Source organism: Anopheles nili, chromosome 2 (genome assembly GCF_943737925.1).
Source record: "Anopheles nili chromosome 2, idAnoNiliSN_F5_01, whole genome shotgun sequence".
NCBI lineage: Eukaryota > Metazoa > Arthropoda > Insecta > Diptera > Culicidae > Anopheles > Anopheles nili.
Window position 1 is genome coordinate 23,543,246 of NC_071291.1, and position 20,987 is coordinate 23,564,232.

Genomic DNA, 20,987 nt, shown 5'->3' on the forward strand with positions numbered 1-20,987 from the left:
GTATGGGATATGTTCATAATAATTGTACGCTCATTTTTCACTCACACTTAACCAGTAATTAACGGTAAATAACTGTTATTCCTGTGTGCTTAATTGTGCCCCCCGTGAAAGCTGTGTGTGTGTGTGCGGATACGTGCAAAGGACCCTTTTCCGGTCAAGCAACCGGCCAACTCGATGGAGAAATAGCGGGTCGGACGAATGCACTCGGTTCCAGTGCGCCATTGACGCCATCCGTCATCAGTTAATTTGTTTGCCCGGGTGGCCGATCGCGGACAAATGAGTTGTCACGGTGAATGGCTCGCGAAATGAGCGCCACGTGCATTAATTTCCACCAATATGCATACATTTGTCGGTGTCCTTTTCCCCACAAGCGTTGGGCGGTGGAGGCGCACGGTCACATTTGTTTGCCTCGCTACGAGAGCGTTCCGGATCCGTATGGGGTTGTACGCCAAAGAAGAAGAAAAAAAGAAAACAAGGAAACACAAGAGGGAAAACCCGCTGACTCAAACAAGCGGTGTGATTTATGGTTCGGTGATGGGTCGCTTCCAACAGGGAAAATGAAGCACGAGCACACACATACACGCTGGCACGTGCTTTCCATGTTCAACCCGGGGATGACCGAATCCTTACCGAATCGTTTGGTCCTGCAGGATCGTCCGACTCCCGCACGGATGACTCACGTGACGGAGCCACGGCAATAAGCTGATTTAACACCCATTAACTGAATTAGCCCGCGATTTATCATTTAATGAACATTTTAAATCTCCACCGGGCACGCGTGGGCCGGACGATCCGATGCAACGATCCACTGCAACGGTCAGGTTGCGTCGCGTTTTCTCGCGGCTCCCATGCATTGGCATGTGTGCCCGGGTTTTGCGAGGTACAATCGCGTTTAATGCTTCATGAAATATTCTCATATTCCCAAACAACGGTTACCCGCACGTGGCCGTCGGTTTTCCCGCACACCCGCACGGTCGGAAAAGTGCATTATCTTTTGGGCCGGAAAGCCCAGCCGCAGCGTTACTGTCGGAGAGTCCGGGCGCGATTTAGCTTGACCGAGGCGCATCATTAAAACTGCAGCTGAACCGGTGACTTTGTCGCTCGTCTGATCGTCCGCTCATCCGGTCGGGCCAAACCGGCAGTTCCTGCCACCGATGCCTGGAGTCCGCAGCGCAGATAGCAGGCCGCGGTGTGTTTTCAGCCCGATTTCAGCACGCTTTTCCGCCCGGCGCTCGATTCCGTTGCGATGAAAGCCAATTAGTGGCTCGGGTGGATTTATGCACCGGCCGTTGCGAGCGTTCTCCCGAACCGTGAGTGAGTTATGCAACGCTGCACGCGCACGGTGCCGTGGATTATTGAATTTTGGCGTAAACTATTTAATTTACGACATTGCTTAGCCGACCTGCAACGGTGCACGCAATGGGGCCGTGGGAGAGCTAATTTTCTCGAGCTAGTTTTCCTGCAAAATGACCCGCCAGATCCTGCTGGAAGCTCGAGTATTAATTTGTTTCGAACGATGTGGTGTTTTATGAAGCAAGTTTGTCGTTAGTTTGCCATCATGTTCATCAGTTTCCGACGTTACAAAGGGGGCTCTTAGAAGATAGTAGTACAACATAATTCATCTCCTCTTTGCTAAGTGATTTCACAGTTATAATGCCTTTCATATTGCTACACAATCAACATTTCGAAAAGGCAACCGGTGCTTGACAAGGACTTGTAAGCAGGATGAATCCAGTTCACCGATGCACGCGTGATACATCAATACACGCTTTATCCTCCCGGGCATCAGTTAGCAGGTATACGATCCTATTAAGTAATCATTTAAGTTCGTTACATCCCGACCATTACCATCATTCCGGACATTCCATTCAAGCCGCCTCTTTTCAACGCCTTTCTTCCTTCCGGCGCAAGCCGTGCTAAGCCGTGGAAGCTGCTTAAAATATGCCACCCACCGAAAGGGTTGCGATCGGAGGTCGTTCTACTATTTATCGCTGATAGAATATAATGATCTTCAATCTTGCTCACATAAAGCTCGGCCCATCGGTTCGGCCCAGCACCTCCCGAAACGCCCGAAAACCTATTACCCGATGCGAATGTGGCCCCATTTACGAAGGGTTCTGTTTTCGATCCCCAGCCAGCAGGCGCCTAATCTCCATTCGGACCACCAACCCCGCCACCTCGAGCGGTGGCCATTTTTTCTCATATCGATAATTTATGCCCAGCCCAGCCCGGCTTCCAATCCCTCCGGGAGCGGTTTGGGCAATGCTCCACCGATCATTTTCTGATTGGATGAAATTGATATCGGGGGCATTTTTTTTTGTTGCCCACTGTTTCGTTATTGCTGTCCGCCATTCTACCGGTGTCCTTTCTCCGGCCACCGAACTGCAAGGACACCGCTTCCCGGTAGCCGGTGGCCATCGACTCGTACGCTCGATATCATCATTATCTCCACCATCGGACTCAGCTTGGTGTGCCGCCGGCCCACTCGGCTGGCTGCTCGTTCAGGGAGCCAGTCCCCATGGCAGGAGCACATAATCCTTTGCCTCGAAATCACAGCCCCCGCATGATGGGTCGCCCAAGGGGGAAAAGACACCCTCTCCGTGTGGCTCGACAAACTCCAGCCAATCCTCGCCTTAGCTTCAGTCCACGTCGGATCCTTTCGAGCACGAAGGGTAGCGAAAAACCCCCTTCGGAAAGGGCGCGCAAGAGTGAAGGAATCAATCATAAAGTGCCATTTTTCCAGCCGCCTCACTAGACCACCCCCACGGTAGGCATTGTGTTGCCGGGCGGTGGTAATGGTAGCGGTTCGGGGTTCGGGAGCAAATTTCTGACATCAGGTGTCACACACTGCCCTGACTGTTGACGAAGATGCCAAAGCCCGGCGGCGATGATGAGGATTTTCAGCTCGCATCCTGGCAACTCGTTCGCTTCATTCCGTTGTCTTCGGCTTTGTCGTTTCCAAGGCGATGTGGCGATTTTCCGTTGCTGAAACGAACTGGGATCAACCGAATCCGGGCAACCCGTGTGCCGCAGGTGCTAGTTTTCGTCGCGTTGCTATTTTTCTTTTTTTCCCCCCCCCCCCCCCGTTCTTCTCCGGCTCCGGCGGACAATTCGCAGCGAATGGAATCATTTTTCCGAGTGCGTGTTGTCAAATATTCATTCGATTCCGAAAAAGCGAACGCAACCCCGGACACATCGTCTGCGACACGTCGCCACGGGAGTGTTTTTGTCGCCGAGGGCATCCTTTTCTTTTTGATTTTTTTTTCGTATCCTTTGCTTGACACGTCTCACACACGGTACCGGAGTGGGATGCTTTGACGCGCTCGGGAGACCGTTTGGCCGGGTCCCGTGACAGGCCCGGGCTGATAGGCGCCCTGATAACCAGCTGGTAACCATGTGGAGCTGGATTTGATATTCAAATTATGAAATGAAAAGGAGGTTAATCGAGTTTTAGCCTTCCTTCCGCTCTCGCTCGAATGTGTGTTGCCACCGGTCGGAACGACAGGTTGGATAATTGAATCCGTTGTGCCAGGTGGCTCACGAGGCGATGGTGACAATAAACTTGCGAGCTTTTTTGCGGACGAAGAAAGAACTCACAATACGGAACCAAATTGAACCACTTCATCAGGAGTGTTCGTGAGGGGCAAATCAAACATGTTTGCATAATTAACCATGTGCTTTGCTGTTTTCTCTCGCCAACCGTGGCAGAAAGTCAGATTAGTAACACCGTCGATAAAGAAGGGGGCTCAACACCAATCGATTCCTTTAGAATATTCTGTTCCAGTTTAATGCGAAGGTGATGTTGCAAAACAAAAAATCAAACTAACACGGGGCGTCCTTTTGCCTTTGCGTAGGAGGCGTACAGCTGTTAATGGTGGATGGATTTGCACTAACCGGGCACGCTAATGGAGCACGCAAAAAACACACACGTCGGTGCGTAAATTGTAACCAGGTGCGATACCGCCGGCACTCGATCGATCAATTATTCAGCCCATCCCACGGTTGAACGGGCTGCATAAACTTGACCGAGCGTCGGAATGAATGGTGGCTGAGAGCAACAAAGAAAAAAAAATAAACAACGAAGAAAATTACGAGCAATCCTGCCAACACAAAATGTTTCAATTGACGCAAAAATGCAAACATGAAAACAAAACCCACGTTGGTCGGTGGAATTATTTATGCCAGCCCATATTTACTTCACCACCAATCGCCCACGCTTCAGTCACTCTCGAGTCGAGCATGGAGGCGTTGCAGCAGTTCCAGCAGTACGAGCGGTTCTTGCGGTCAATCTGCAAGGTGCTCGGTTTCGACGTCCTGAGCCGCGATTGGAGGAAAACCTTCCGCACGTACCTGTCCATCTTCCTGATCAGCCTGTACTGCTTCTGCATGATGTACTCCATCGTGATCGCGGTGGACACGTTCGAGCTGCTCAAGTCGCTCGCGTTTTTGGGCTTCTTTTTCCAGTGCTCGATCAAGGTGTACTATACGATAGCGAAGTCGCACATGTACAGCACCAGCTTCGAGGGGCTGCAGAGTGCGATCTACACCGACCATCTGGGAGGGACCGAGCAACAGCGAGCGGTCATCACTCGTATCATTCGGCTGGTGCTGATCCTCACCAGGACGACGACGGTGCTGTACACGAGCTCGCTGTTCATTTTCTCGCTCTACCCGGCCTACATGTACTTTGTGGTGGACGTCAAGGTGACGATCTTCCCGCTGTATGTGCCAGGCATCGACATCTACTCGGCGTATGGGTATGGCATCACAAACTCGATGCACATGGTGTTTGCCGTGTATGGGCTACTCGGGGCGGTCACTTCCGATACCGCCTTTATGATGTACGTGCTGCACATCGTCACGTACGCTGAGCTGTTTGAGATTGAGTGCGAGCGTTTCAGTCAGGACCTGTCCGATGCCTGCCAGCAGTGGGAACCGCATCTAGTCGAGTACGGTCAGTTTTGTCGTGATCGGATGCGCTCGTTGTACGGTTTCCATCAAAACATGATCGCGTACATTGAGCGAGTCACCCAGTGCTACGAGGGCATCTGCGTCGTCGAGGTGGCCACGTGCAGCTTCTCGATCATGTTCAATCTATTTTTGGCGCTCACGGTAAGCCACAGATCACAGGTGTTCCAGAACTTAAAGTGATCTTCTTCCCGATTCTCTCGTCCAGACCGACTGGTACGCGACGTACAGCTTTTTGGTCGTCTCCTGGTTCCAGCTGTTTATCTACTCGCTGCTTGGAACCGTCATGCAGACAACGGTAAGTACCTGGTCGTCTGATTGGAATCCTCGAATGCAATTGACTCTCCGTGAAACGTTACCGTTGATAGATTGATCGGCTCAACACGGAAGTAACACGGTTACCCTGGTACATGTTGCCGAACGACGAGCAGCAGCGATTTTGGTTCATGCTTACCCGCAGCCAGATGCCAGGCGAGATAACCATCCGCAGTGTTGGACCACTCAATATGGAGACGTTCACCAACATCATGCAGAAGATCTACTCCGCCTTCACGATGATGTACAGCTTTCTGGACGATCTCAGCTAGGCGCACTCCACGTGTCGACGTTTTGGTGCCCCAAACAGCATCCGAAAGCACATGCGAAGCTACAAAATGCAACCACGCTAGTAGGTCCCCACTAACCCAAACATGGGTGCGTGAGTTTTCCTCGTAATCAATTTACCACCGAAACGCTGCCCCAAATCACAAGACACCCCCCAAACCAGAAAGGCAGATTTCTCTACCATTCTGACAGCGTCGTTTTAATCGCAACCACACGCAAAGCGCTGCTCGCTTGGCGCATTTATGAACGATTTAACTTGTCAGCGTCAGTGAACGATGACACAGGTAATCACTGTCGTTTCACCCAACCACGCGATGGCAGGCGTGCCGACGTTCCGCGGTGGAGCAGAAATTTGTTTTCGATGTCGCAATTTTGCAACAACAACAAAAAAACGATAATGATATCGTACACGGAGAGCAAGAGGGTGCAACGCTGGTGCCTGAAAGAAAATGGGAAGATAAAGCACACACACACACACGCCACACGTGGCCGCTAACAGATGCGCAAACAGATGCGGCACTCGCTGTGTGGGTGGAGGGACAAAAAATTAAACGCGAAAAAATGTCATGAACAGTGACGTCTTTTATGCTTCGCGTTTGGCTCCGGGAAAATCTCCCGATCCATCCCAACCGGGGAGCCCACCCATCATGGTGCGGTTCGCGCATTATGCCGTGTACTTTCTTTTTACCGGCTCGGCCCCACGCGCCATCTTGCTGCTTCCCTCGGTGGCTCCGGGAGATGCTTCCGCGCTGTCAGTGTGATGGCAAACTGGAGCCCGGCCCCGGCCCAAGATGGGGCGCATTTGTTGCCACGAGCCAAAACTTTCGCTGCCTTTCATGTCGTACCTGTAAGTGAACAGAGTTTACTGTTATCCTTTCATTTGCTCCCCACGATGGGATGAAGACCGCGTTGGAGGGGTGCATTTTTTTTTCCTTCGCGCGCTCTCTCTCTCTCACTCGCTCTTTCACTCTCTTTTGCACTGTACGGGATCAGGGATGATGTGATGATGTTCAATCTTCTGCCTGCTTTCCTGGTCCGCGTCGAGACGCAGCACAACAAACAACATCGCCGCTCGGCGCAAGGACGACCTGGGCGAAGGCACGGAACCGGATGTGTTTGATAAAACGATAAAGAAAGGCTCTCGCACTGTGGTGGAGTGGATGGTGCTCCGGGAAAGCTGCAGCCCTCCTGTCGCTCTGTCGCACCGCCCGATGCCCACGTGCCGCAATGAATCCTGGGCACGAATCCTGTGCTTTGAAAAACAGGATCTGACCCCGGCGGTGGTGGGACAGGCGTCTAGGGAGGGGTTGCAAAAAGAAAGGATAAAAGAAGAACAAAGTGCCGAGACAGGCGCGGCCACATTAAATAGCATTTCCCGGGGCGAATCCTTTTTTTTTGTTGCCTCGCCTGCTTGGTTGTTTGTTTCTTCTTTCGATTCGCGTGCGCATGGACGTCGTTTATCAACTGCCGCCCCGTTTCGCTGGCACTGTGGAAGGATATTTTACTCTTTCCCCCTTTTGCTCACTTCCACCCCCGTTCACACCCCCATCGTTATCGAGGCCCATTCAGCGTGCTTAGCGGCCGGTTGCAGGGATGCGAAGAATGAAATTAAAACCGGAACCGGAAAATCCCCTCGGCGGAGCGCACCGTTTGGCAAGGATGCTTGTTTTAGCCGGCCGAGATTTCCTGTCACTTTGGTTGCGCTGCGATTTAATATTCATAAAGTACACGCGTGGGAGGAGGGGGTAAGCGGCACCCGCTGTGGGTGGTACGATAGGGGAGTGGAAAAAGGAGTCGGCAAAAAAAAATGGAAAGCAACCCAAGCAAGAATGCAACCTTGCGGGCGGAAAAAAGGAACCCGTTTGCTTCCGCGTACGAAATAGTTTTGCCACCGTACGGCTTCGGTTGCATTCAACGGTGAGCTTTTGCAGCGAATGAGCCCCTTCGTTACTTCGAACGCACCCGTTGGGAGGTGTCCTCGGCCAATAAACTCTATCTTCAGTGTGGGATTGGGGTGAAAGTTTGCCAAAAATTGCAAACGATTGGCTTGCAGCTCGCTCGGGCGTGTCAGCAAGCGCATTAAACTCGCGTGAAGCTGCGAGCTGACTTAAAAAGTGCTTTCCGCGCGACTTTTAGCGCAACTTTCACACAAAGCAGTGCGTTGCTTAGTCTCGTCCTTCCACCGTGTCCCTTCGCTTTGTTGCCGCTGCTGCTGCTGCTGCTGATGCTGGAAATACAAACAATTTCTCTGGCCAAAACAAACGGAATCCATTTAATTCAATTGCGGCAAGAGTCACGCCTGAATGAAGCCGCCAAAGTTGGATCGGCCGCGCGCGTGTGAGAGTGGATTCAAATTCGCGCTTTTCCTTCTCCAATTCGCTCCCGCCGCCTGTGGTGAAGCTTTTCCGCCGTTTTTCCGAATTTCCGCACGCTTGACCGGGCGGCAAAGTAAAGAACTATGTTCACGCATTCAGTTACAATTCTATCAATTATTTTCCGAGACCCGGAACGGGGGACTGATGGACTCCAGGCAGTGGCGTAGCTTTCGCCTTTTGTCTCCCTTCATTTCCCAGAGAAGCGCGTTTCCCGTGCGCGTTTCCCCTGTGGCTGCGATGGACACGGCCGCTCGAAAACTTCTGTCCCTGGAAAGCTGGTAATTGAATGTTTTTATTAAAATTCTTTGCTCGAAGTTTGCCCAGAGCGTTGGAACCACAAAATTTCACCCTCACTCACCCAGCGGCGTGTACCCGCCAGGATCGGGTAGCTACCGATACCGGAGGAATTTCCCGCTCCGGCGGGTGCTCGTGTGCGATGGCGCGCGATGGCCAAGAGATGATGCCGCCAGCGAGGCCAGCGATGCTTGCGGTGCGCCTGGTAAAGTGAAGCGAATTCCGGCAGCAAAATTTATCGTCCGGCAGTAAAAGCGTTCAATAGAGGTGGAAAATTGATGAAACTTTACCTTTTACCGCGCGTGGTTCGGCTTGCATAGATTCCATCCGTTCGTGCAGAGCGCCAGAACAGTGCTTCTCCTTCGGCTAGTTGCCATGGCGGTTGTCATGGCGCTCGTCTAGTTAACGTCGACCTTATTGCTTTCGGAATCGCATCCGCATGCATGCTGGGTTGTTGTAATGATATGGCACGGTTTTACCATCGCAGGTGGTAGATTGATTTCCACGCCAATGACTTCGGCAAACAGGGTTTAGAGTGCATTAAATGGTAAAACAATCATATGATGGTTCAAAATGTTTTTCATAACCATACCGTGTTAATTCATTCGAAGAATCTAACACAGCTACGCTCCGGGCACGAATGCACAATATTTTTTGGCATGAAAATGCTGAACAATGTATTGTCGGGCTGAAAGGAAATATGCAATAAGTAATCCACCAGCAATAGCATGGAGTAAAGAATACTCCCTACGATTCTAGGAATGCGATTGCTTCCTATTGTAGTTTTTTTCACTACTCAATAGATCGATTTTACCTGCAGCTAATCCGAGTATGTTCACAGGTTTCCATCGTTCTTTTGAATAGGCATGATGATAGGTGTTATAAAGGTATTTAAGCGTTCCACAGTAGTGCTAACGGAAATATTTCAGCCCATTTCAACGGCAACGCGTTTCGGTTATGACCAGCTTCTAACTAGAAACAATGGCGCAGTTGAAGCATGCTTTGCTTTCTTCTCTGAAGTGAACTTAAAGGTGTTGAATAGATTTCAACAGAAGGATATGAAAAGGGCTGGCTTCTATTTGCGATATTATGTTTTGATGTCTGATATAGAATGCTCTTGTTTAATTTCAGCAAAAACGCCCATCGAAGCCAGTGTACGTTGAAGGCTGCTGAAATACCAGGCTCTGGAACGTGTATGCGTAACGATGATAGTGATAATGGTTCCTGATGACGATGATGACTAGGCGTATCGTAACCGTTTGTATCGTAACGGCAGGCGTTCACTCAACGGATATTGGATCGGTTTTGGGAACTGAGTGGTGTCGTTTGGTTTTATTTCTATTTCAGCTTTAAAAATAACTTTGTAATGGTTATCCGTAGTATCCGCCACCGGATGCATCTAACGACCACAAGAAGCGTTCGGGAGCAATTGAAGCTTCCTTCGATTAGGCTTTCCACCGCTCGTTTGGGGTCCCTTGTATTGGAGATCGTTTTGTTCTGGGAAAGGATTGAAAATTCACGAGCGTAAGAATTTTCCCGAGAGCATTTTCATCCATTTTACTAAGAAATCGAACGCCTGATTGTCCCTGCGCCCGAACCCTGTCATGGATGGTTGGGGGGGGGGTGCGAATTAATTTTGCATTTTCCGAGACGCCATTCCCGAGTCAGCTATTAAAGATGCATCGTGCGTACGAAACAATTGAAGTATTTACTGCAGCTGAAATCGACGATGCTGATTACGAATTCAGTTGACACTTTGCCAGCGCTCCATCCAGCCATTCATCCTTTGGTGCTGCTGCTGCTGCTGCGATGATTAAATGTTTTCCACCCTGCGTCGGTCCGTTGCCAGCTGTCAGAGGCCCGCAGGACACAAAAGCTTCTTACACAACATTTTAAAACGAACTGTCATTTAATTAGCAATTTTAATTGCTTGCTAAAAGCACTTACACAGCGCAGCAGACTCCGGCTACCGGTGCAGCGTAGCCAAGCGGAGAAACAGTAAATTATCTACCCGGGACAGATTTGCGACTGACAACGGGAGCACTGTTTTGCATTTCCTTTGTGCGGTAGAACTTTGTCCTACCTACCCATTAGGCCAGCTGTTTCTTGAGCTTCTCGTTTTTTTTTCCTACCTTCCACCAGTCACAGAAAAGATTTCACTCAACAGACTGCGCCTTGACAACCTGTCACGTCAGTAGCGAGCTCGTCGAGCTCGGTGCAGATGAAGTTAGCCTGATGCACCTGCAGCAACCTCGCGGGCCGCGACCTTCATCACGCGTGGACCGGATCGTTTGAGCCTGGCAGGAAAGACAATTAACTTTCTGACGACTCGTAACCGTGCTCGTCGGGCTACGCCGGAAATCGGACGTCCGTCGGTATGTCACTAATAAATCATCTCCTTATTTTATTCGTATGAATTTTGATGGAACCACCTAGGATTATGTGTTTTCGCGTGAGAAAAGCCACCGTTACGAGATGCATTCACTCGCCCACTCAAACGCCTGCTCGTTAAATGGGTTCTGGCAGACCTGTGGGAGAGCCGATGCGGTTCGTTTGACTTGTTGAAAGTTTTTACCAAATGTAATTAAAAGAAAATACGGTATGATTATAGTTTCGCCTTCGTTTGCTTCTCAATGAACCGAGACCAGGGGGGGGAGTTTGCGAGTCAGATTTTATTCTATTCCATTTCTTTTTTGTCAGTGCCATTTTTTCGATTATTTTTATGCATTTTTGTAAGCGGGAAGCTCAAACTTCCACGCCAGGAGTGGAACGGTGTTAGTAGGAAGCCGAACTTTGTAGGGAAAAGTTCGGGTGGAAATTTGGAATTTTCTCCATCTGCACCATTTGGGCTTTAAGTGCGGCCCGTGTGGCCCGTGTACTGGCAAATTCTTTCACGGATGCACGCTCAAGCCAAGATCCCAGTTCCACGGGGATCGTCAAACGGTTGCGCTGAAGTTTGGTTAGTCACAGGTTTTGCTGGAAAACTACGTGCGGTGCGGGCGTACGGAAGGCGAGAAAAAAAATGAGGTTAATTACTATTCCGAGGCGCGAACCTGACGCCGGATCGAGCGATGCAACCGGCTCATGGCAGACAGATCCTTTACGGTGCGGTTCCCCATCCATCGCTGGCGATGAAACGGAGCGTCCATACCCTGCGCGATGGTCGAAAGACACCCACCGCCTACACCAGGAAGTAGTGCTGCAAAAGAAAGCGAAACGAACAGTTTTAGATTCGCAGCAGAACAAAAACTCGAAAGAATGAATTTCAATCCCAAATCAAGCGCACTTTGCCGCGCTTCGCTCTAGTCACCGGGAAGCCCGGGTGGCATATTTGCCACCGGTATGAGCCGCCGGGTGGCATCCCGCTAGCCGGAAGCAATTAAAAGTTAAACTTTTTCAATTAAAAACTTGCCCACCGTGAAAGGCAACATTTCGAATGCGCTTAACGACTCGCGTGGGTCTCTTCCTTCGCGCCAGGTCAACGCGATCGGCCTCGCGATGCCGCGTGTAGAGAGTTACCTTAGGGTCAGCCTGCTTCCAGCACTTGTGCAACCAGAACGCCTTGTCGCAGAGAGTTTCACCCTCAGGGTAGAGGCACCGTTTGCCCATGTGAAGCGCGATATCGTGCATCGAGTCGGGCAACATGTCGTGCAGCTTTTCCAGATGCACCTCACCGTTGTCGTCGACCACCTTTGCCTCGTGGAAGATGCAGTTCATGTAGCACTTGAGCTTCTCGTCCTCGTGGATTTCCTCATCGCTGAACTTCTTGATGGCCTCTGGAAGGACATCGGTACATTGAGCCAGGGAGAAACTGGCAAACGCAATCGCCCGGGCGAAAACTCACCATCCGTCACGCCCGTCTTGCCAACGCAGATGTCATGCAGAGGCTTTAGCGCTTCCAGTATCTCTGGCGGCGGGTATTCGGCATCCCGACGAGGTGTTACATCCGCCATTGCCATCGCGAAACACGCCAGGGTGGCGCTCAAAAACACTAGCAACTTCATTGCTCGCCCGATTAGCGCCTGTTTGCACTCGCTTTCCACGCAAATAGTTGCGATTCTTTCGCTCACTTGCTAAGCTCAAGCTCAGACTGCTGGAAAAGTTGGCAGATTCGCAAGCTTTATAGGGCTCTTTTTTTTTGTTGTTGCGAGAATAGTATCACGTTCCTTTAAGCCACCCTCCAACCCGTGTAGAAGGAGAACAAACACGCTTCGCCCGAACAATTAAGCGAGAATTTCCTAACCAACCGGTAACGATGACACTACACTTCGAGAGAAGGCTAGTTAATTACCTTGCCACCGGCCGACGCACCGATGACCATTAATTAATCGCCGACAAACGAGCCCAGCCCAGGGCCAGGGGTGACCCGGTTTTAGGGAGCTGACGGTTTGCTTTATCCCCACCGCGCTCGTTCCATCGGTCAAAAGTTGAACCCACACCGAATCGGCAACCCTCCTGCACGAGACGATGCCACACTATCGCTCAATCAATGGTGTTGACAAATCAATCACGAGCAACATGTTTTCCATTATCCCATTAGGGTGTTGAAACTTTTCCCTGCGATGCCTCTGGGCTTTTGGGGGACGTTTTCTCGCTGGCGACGTTCTGTAATGCCGACGGCTTCCATGCGGCCAAGAGCTCGTTGAAACACTGCATGGCTGGGAAAAAAAATAAACTTTATGGTTCATTAAGCAGCCCCCGCCCCCAGCTCGAACGGCTAGAACAAAACTTTTCTCCGACGACCACGAGCTAGCGTCTTCGCCGTGCGGAAGGAACTGCGCTTCTTGGCCATTTCTGCACCGTCACCGGGCAGAGCCACTACGGGGATGATGACACGGTGGAAAAGCGAGCGACCAACAGTTTTCGCGCCACCATGACTTGGGTCACTCTACCCGGCCAGCATGATGGAGTGCGGAATTCGATGCGAAATCGATGAGCTGTTTGTTCTCCTTTTTGCTGCTTCGTGGAGATAGCGAAACCAAGACGAACGCCATGTGCGACTGGTGACGAGCGTCGTGACGGTGGGGTAATTAAGCTCAGGGTAAGAAATAATTATGTGCTTGTACTTCCGAGTGCCAAACAATTAGCTCACGAAACGTGCCATTACTATTGGCCTGCTAGAGTGCTTAGCTTGGTACGCTTGGTGAATAGTGCTCTATTACGTTTAAATCAAGGCCTAGTAAAAATGCTTCCATTCCATTCAAAACATAAGCGTTACATCTTTAGTGGAGTGCTACTGAAGCTTCTTGAATGATCTGCTCGACGTAGTCCTATTTGTGGAATTTTCGAGTCATCATAACCGTTTCGATTCGTCAATTGGATGTTTTGGATGTGGATAAAACGGAATCACATTGCGGCAAGTTTCCACAAGTTACCTACAACTTAGTTCCATTGCATCGCAGAACAATAAAGGTTTTGAACAAAGGTATTTCAGTGCCATTATCACGTTCATGCATCTGACACAAGTGAACAATAGCTTATCTCGGAAACTTCAGCGGCCTAGGCATATTTAATCAAATATTTTACCAGCGCGGATCGATTTTGAATACGAACAACGCGTTCATACTATCAAAAAAGGGTTTTGCAAATCCCCAAACAGATCAACATTGTTCTGATGGTGGAATTTCAAATTTCCTATACCGTCGAAAGCTGGGAATAGGGCATTCAGGTGCCGTGAACACAATGCACGTGTCAATTATATTCGTGATAGAAAAAACAAACAAGCAAATGCGTCATTTGGCAATAACAAAATATTTTTTTGTTGTCCACGCTTTTACACATTTCAACGCTCGTTATTTTGTTATATCGGAACATATTTTCCAGCACCTGCCATGCACTGCACCATAAACAATCCGTACGTATTTTCTCCATTTTGCGAATTGTGTCGCAAGCTGTTTTTGCATTGTGTTACATCACCTCCCATGGGACGGGAATGGAATAACGAATAAAACGACGAAGGCACACGACTACCGGGAAGCCGAACTTTCCAGAAGCTTTCCAAGCTGCCAAAGTCTAAGCTTAGGAGAAGATGACAATGCTTTCCGGATCGCTGATCGTGCGAACAACAAAGGGAATATAATGCCCCGCAAACACGCAAGAACTTAGAAGCGTAATCGCGCGGAAAACCGAAACAAAGCGCACCGAAAAGCGGGAAAGGCCAACGAGTGAAGAAAACGCGCAAGAGCAGCCTAAAACGAACAGAACCAGAAGCAGGAAAATAATAAGAGGCAATTTTTCAACCGGCACACAAATCCTCAAAATCGGCCCAAGAATGTCACCCGAAGTGACACCTGGCGGCGAGCCGTCAGCCCGTGGTGGGAACCATTAGGATTTTCCTCGCTGTCTCCGCATTTCGTCGTCACCCTGTGGAAGTAATCCCTCTTCGGCAGAGAGGAAAACCATAAATCACCTCACGCCGCCGTGAGGTGCCCGAGAATTTGCGCCGTGTTCTCGATCCCTCAAGGGTGTTTAGGGTCTCGCACTCGCGGGCAATGCGGTTGCGCTTCTGAGCATATGATGCTGGTGGGTTTCTGGTGCTGCGGACGCACGTTCAGTCCATCGAACTCTGCCCACTTTCACAATGGAGTTTCCAATTTGGCAGCGGTATTCAATAAAGCCAAACTCACCGTGGATTTGCTCGCGTTCCGGAGATGAGCAACAATGGGAGTGTTGATGAAAAACGAAAACACGCAAAACACACACTCTCGCACGCAAAGATGTTGATTCACGTCGTCTTCTTCCAACCATTGCGCTTTTCCAACGTGTGCTTTTCTTTGCGGTTTCGATAACGAATGGGAATCCAAGTTCTGCCGTCTAATCATACATTGCTACCCGAATGATGCGTCTTCCTTCACTGTCAAATGAGCTGGAGTTGACCGGCGGTTTTGGGATGCGGCGTTTTGTTAAACACACCATAATACCCTCGTCCTGGCGCCACCATAAGAAGGGAAAGAAAAATCTAGCTCATAAATTTAATTTTCCCTCCCCATGGGATCCATTTTCCCGAGTGTGCTCGACGCGGGTACGAGGATTGCTGCAAACCTTTTCCGGGCGTAGTTTTGTAACTGTCCAGCACAGTATCAACCCAGCCTCCCGGCCAAAGGGATCCCAGTGGAGTGGTGCCTTCGGGAGGGCTTAGGCTGGGCAGCGATCAAACGGCTCGGTTCGTGTTTGATGCCCGAGTTATCAACGCCATCGCTCAGCGTGGGAATCGCCTATCGTGCGAGGACCACCGTGCGCTTTTCCCGGGCGCATGGCTCACACCGCTGGCGAATGGGGGTGGAAAAAAGGGCAAAATGTCTCCTTCACTGCTTATCAAATTTACCACCGAGTTCATCGCTTTCTTCCTTTTTACGGGTTCCCTTTTTTTTTGTTCAGACGCTGTCGCTGCAAGCAACCTCCGTACAAGAACCCAGAACCATGCCGTAGGTTCGGGAGCCCCAGGGCGATTTTTTACTCCCACCAAAAACCAAGCCCAAGAAAAGGTTAGCTACTGTCCTGGTTTGCCGGTTTTAAGCCGCCCCCAGCGTGCATCCTTTGCGACGTTCCGAGGGTCCGTGAGCTGTGAGCGAATAATGACCGATGCGAAGGATGACGAGGACGGTGACTAACGCTAGGATGCGTTCCTGTGACGGCGACGGCGACGGCGTTCTCGTCGCCTTAGCTTTCCTTTCCCCGACCGCTGAGGTGAAAAGATTACGGTTCTCGTGCTTTTATTTCCTTTCCAAGTCATCGTGGCCGCCCATTCGCCCCGGCCCATTATCTGTTGTTCAACCTTTCCTTTCACAAAGAGCGTTCGCCACGCAATGGAACGGGACGCAAGGATTGTCGGTCGCCTTTCAGCGGACGCTTATGATTTATTGAAGCCATTCTTCGCCATTGCGTGGTGACTGTCGCTCGGGCATCGTTCCGGTGCTCCTTTTGCCTAACCATCGTGCTTGTCGTCGTTGGCGTGATCTTTGCTCCAGATGATGGTTTTAGTTGTGGTCATCCGAAGCCCTTGCGTTAAACGTCCTCGCCGTTCACCCCGTTCGGGAGCATGCCTTCACCGGGTCTTGATTCATCGCGCTCGTAGGATAATTTATTCTTATCATTCTCTCCTCGTCACCAGCCACCGGTTAGGGGCAGTTCTCTCTCTCCGCGCATTGCTCATCAACTCACCAGCACCGACCGCGGGAAACTAGTATGCTGGAAACATAAAATATAAATTCTGCCGCATTTTTCATGCACCCGGGTTGGTTTGTTGGTGGCGACGCGATAAGCACGGGATTTCATGCAAAACATTAGTTACGCGATAATAATAGCGTCTTGGCTCGCGGTGCCTTTGTACATTCGCCTACGTGAGCGTACAGGACCTCGGGGTGGTCCTGGAATACCAACCCAGATTGGGGAGACCTTTCGCAATTGAGTTTTGTTTTGTTACTTTTTGCAACACCTTCCATTTGCTTTCAGGAACCTTTACCGGGGTGTATTCTTTTTGCTATCAGTTCACTACCGTTAGACCCTCAATTAACTGACGGTACGACAATCAAAACGGTGTTTGTAAAAAAAAACGTCTACGATGGCTGGTGCTGTTTATGCTATTGCATACCTTAAGGCGGTTAGCACGTGCACTATTTGAGCGTGTTGCGTTTGAGCGCACTAGTTGCAACAAGGACGATTTAAATGCATCGAAAAAAAACTCCGAGCTGAACATTGAACAAACAAAAATGGCTGGAGTTAAACTATTTTCCGTGCATCCTTTTTGGCGCTTCCCAGAATGTTCCAAGGTTATGTTTCATTCAACGGCAATCATTATTCTCTACCCGCTCAATTACGACCGTTACGAGTTACGACATCTCCATCTGCACGAGGCGCCGGCAACGAGCCGAGGCTCAAAGTATTTGTCGTCACACGTCGAATAAATCAACCCGAATTCAAAACAAAACACCATTAATGCACATCAGCCCACACCAACCCACTGGCCAAGTACGAACCCAAGTGGCTGGCCACCGAAGGGAACGCCAACGCGCTGGGAGGATGGGCCATTGGGAAAACAAATCTTTCCACCTAACAGGCAAACTTTCTACTTCGTGCAGAACAAACTCTTCCGATCGCCGAACTTCCGGTACACCCTTCCAGCGCCAGCACAAGCGCCAGAGTCAACAAAACTCGCTTCGACAAATTCCTGGCTCTGGGCAACGAGCACGGTCGGGTAAAATATGCTTTCTCTCAAAAGTAAAGTTCCATCCGTATTGGGACGGTGGAAAAGCGACGGAAAGTGAGCCCCTCCGGTCGGTGCTCGATTGCAATCGGGTGGTTGGGAAAAACGCATCGTCCACCATCGCTTCTCGGCGCTCCGCGCTGAGACGATTCGAAATCTTCGCCGCAGCCACATCCGCCCGGGCGCACCTCAGCCGTATACTAATAGCCGTTTTGCCCATCCACCGGGTGACCGGGATCATTTCCGTTCCCGTGGTTGACTGCCGAGTCCGGGGGAGGATGGATGGATCCTTCGCCGGCTGCTGCATCCAGTTCCGGCAATCAGCAGCGACAGACCGCCCCGGGGTGTGCTGCGGAAAAATTCAACCGGTGGCACAGTTTATGAAAAGTCATAAATTTTACTTTTCACACACAACCACACACACACACACACATGAGCACACCGGGTGTGGTGCGAGCCGCAGCACCGCAGTACTTGAACGAGGAACTTTTCGTCCTTATACGCTTCGTCCCGGCCTGTGTTGTGGCTGTGGTACCTGAGCTCCGGCCAGGGCACGTTGGGCAATTGAAGGGATAAAAATAAAAAAACGAATTTAAGATTTTTGAAAAACTGTTGTTAAATTCTGAAACAAGAGGGTTACCCCAAAATAGTATGGGCTTAAGTCCAACATTCTCAGAGTAACACAGCCTGCTAAAGTCAAAAATGTGTGATAAAATTAAAAAATTTTCATTTTTTTAAACCTGATTTTCATCTCTATTTTTCTCTTAAACTAAACATTACAGACACAACATTTTTATCATTTTGGATAAGTTATCCAACTTGTTATTGTTATTGAATTAAATAAATTTCATTTGTTAAAGAATACATCATCAAAAAAATGTAAATGTATGAAAATTGCTATGTAAGATCATATTTTTTTATCAAGCTTCAAAAGTCTTCAAGCAATGACATAGCACAGGATATAGCACAATAGTTTATCTTTCGATCGCCGAATAGTCGGGAAATTCGATAATTTCAGCTATATAATCGATCTTATTACTTGGTACTGGAAAAATCCTTTCAAAACACTCATGAATGTGCACGGAGAACTAAGTAAACATTTTGAAAAGGGTCACCTGAATTTATATGAAACGACCCCGTGACACACCCTGCTTGCTAATCGGGAGAATTTCGACGACGCATTTTGAACACCAAAAGCGACAAATTTCATATTGTGAGTAACAAGAGATCATGCGTCGAAGAGGTTGCGTGTAATCGATGGAATTTTGTGAATTTCACGTGCGCAAAAACCTTGCGCAACGACGCCAGATTTGACACTACTGATAAAAAAGCACGCCCTCTGCTTAAAGATTACTATTTTGCATAATGGGAGCATCACGTGAGCGAAACAAGGACAAGCTACTATATTTTGTACCAGGCGAGCTTAGGAGGTGAACATTGCATGCACTATGTAGTACTGCGTGCTAGTTGGACACTGTGTTTGATCATCCCGCTATTTGCATACAGTTTTGTGGTGAAAAGATGCTCAATGATATAGGGAGCAGTGCTTTAAGTAACATCAATTTATTGCGCTCCGTATCAAAAAAGCATTTAATGTATGCAACCACCCATTTTATTATGACCGGCAAAATATTGCGACCGAATTATGACCGGCAAGATAAGACGCTCTGCTAGATTCTACAGTGGGCGTAGAACATTGCGATCGATAGCAAACGAGCGTAAATGAGATGGGATGCTGATTATCATGCGCCGGAAAGATCGACGATATGTACTGATAACAAAAGGAGGGGAAATCCTTTAAATTTGGTAACCCTTTAGCGACAAGTGATGTTCGGATCGAAATCCAGCTGGTGCATGCAACCTCTTCGACGCATGATCTCCCGTTACTCACAATATCAGATTTGTCGCTTTTGGCGTTCAAAATGCGTCGTCGAAATCGTCCCGATTAGCAAGCAGGATGCAGCGTCACGGGGTCTTTTCATATAAATTCCGGTGACCCTTTTCAAAATGTTTACTTAGTTCTCCGTGCACATTCATGAGAGTTTTGGAAAGGATTTTTCCAATACTAAGTAATAACATCGATTATATAGCTACAAGGATGGAATTTCCTGGCAATGAAAATGCAGATCTTTAAGCAAAAAGGGGCGCTCGAAGGCACCATTTTCCGACTGATTTTGAGTTTTTTGTAAAATTGGAATTTTTTTATTTCGAAAATACTGAATTAAAATAAAACTGTGTAATGAATTTTATATTATTTATTGTATTTTGTATTATGAATAACGTAGTTTAAGAACAATACGGCCAGGCTATCACTATAATAAAAACGTAAGAGAATTAATTAACCAAAACTCATCATGCATCGTTTCCATTAATACCATTTTGTACGTTTCAATCAAATTCTGCACTAAATAATGGCGCTAAACTTTTATCCCTTCATTTGTATGAGAGTGCCCACTGTGCAAGGGCGTCGTTTCTTTCCGTTTGAAGTCGTACATTTGTGCCTCTTTTTCCGAGCCGCCAGGCGCGGCTGACAGTGAGGCGAAACTTACCTCAGGTTTTGCTCGGGCTTTCCCGAATTGCTTCGGGCCGGGGAAAAGTGCCGGCACTGAGAAGGTGCCCACACCGTCACCTGACGGTACGGGATGAGGAACGTAATTTTAAACTCAATTTGAAACACATTTCCGGGGCATGTTTGGTGAAATAGCACACACCACCATCACCACCGCCACCAAAAACAATAAACAATGGAAAATTGAGCAAAAACCGTCGATGATCCGGGGGATGGAAGCGGTAGGTGCAGTGCGGGTTCGCTCGAAGCGAGATGGCAGTCCGTTGTCAGCTGTGGTTACACAACGAGTCCTGCTAAAGAACGGGACGTCGATTTGAGTGGTACCATCCCGGAAGTGTTCGCCCCAAGATCACCACTCTTGCTGGGTTAGAAGAATGTCGAGTCGTTCACATGAGCCCATTCATCATGCATTGCGAGTGCGAACTTGGAACTAAGCCGGCTTCGGAACTGGCAAGCATAATTGGTATGTTTAGATGTCAAGTTTGGGGAACTAAAGTGCCACCGAAGGTGTGGGGAGAGGTCAACCAAATGTAGGAAAATTTGCTGAAGCGATGATACAAATGCCTTTATTGATTTGAAACGAGCAGCTTGACACTTGTTCCGCGTCACCAGACGTAGCAATGGCCAGTGCAATGATGATGCTTCCATTACTTTACGGCTATGTATATGCTTAAAATGGATCAATATTTAGATGCAATAATAAAGCATTTATTTGCAGTTATCTAGCTCCAACTGATCCAGGAACTGATAATCATCTTATTTCGGTTGCCCACTGTCAGTTCCTTAACGTGTTCAGTTTAAAGTCCAAATGCATCATAAGAAGCTGGTTCGTGTCCTGCATGCACCATTTTTGGGCAAAGCTTGCGTGGGAAACATAAAATGGCCCCCAATTTCATTGGCCGTGCATAATTTCACTCCAAAATGGACGGTCGAATGTTTCGAAAGCTTTTGGCTTCTCCTTCGTTTATTTTCTCTT

The 20,987-nt window shown here is 49.0% G+C and overlaps 2 protein-coding genes across 2 annotated transcripts; one reads left to right on the forward strand and one right to left on the reverse strand.

The window, feature by feature from the left end:
- Positions 1-4,239: 4,239 nt before the first annotated feature.
- On the forward strand, positions 4,240-5,555 carry LOC128719996 (putative odorant receptor 83c). The gene is made up of 3 exons (XM_053813642.1): positions 4,240-5,112; positions 5,177-5,266; positions 5,337-5,555. Exons 1-3 carry the CDS (start codon positions 4,240-4,242, stop codon positions 5,553-5,555), a joined length of 1,182 nt encoding a protein of 393 aa, XP_053669617.1.
- A 5,681-nt stretch (positions 5,556-11,236) lies between these two features.
- Positions 11,237-12,244, reverse strand: LOC128730358 (general odorant-binding protein 83a-like). Its single transcript, XM_053823404.1, has 3 exons — positions 12,085-12,244; positions 11,760-12,016; positions 11,237-11,439 (listed from the first exon to the last, which is right to left on the reverse strand). Exons 1-3 carry the CDS (start codon positions 12,242-12,244, stop codon positions 11,422-11,424), a joined length of 435 nt encoding a protein of 144 aa, XP_053679379.1. The 3' UTR covers positions 11,237-11,421.
- Positions 12,245-20,987: the final 8,743 nt, after the last annotated feature.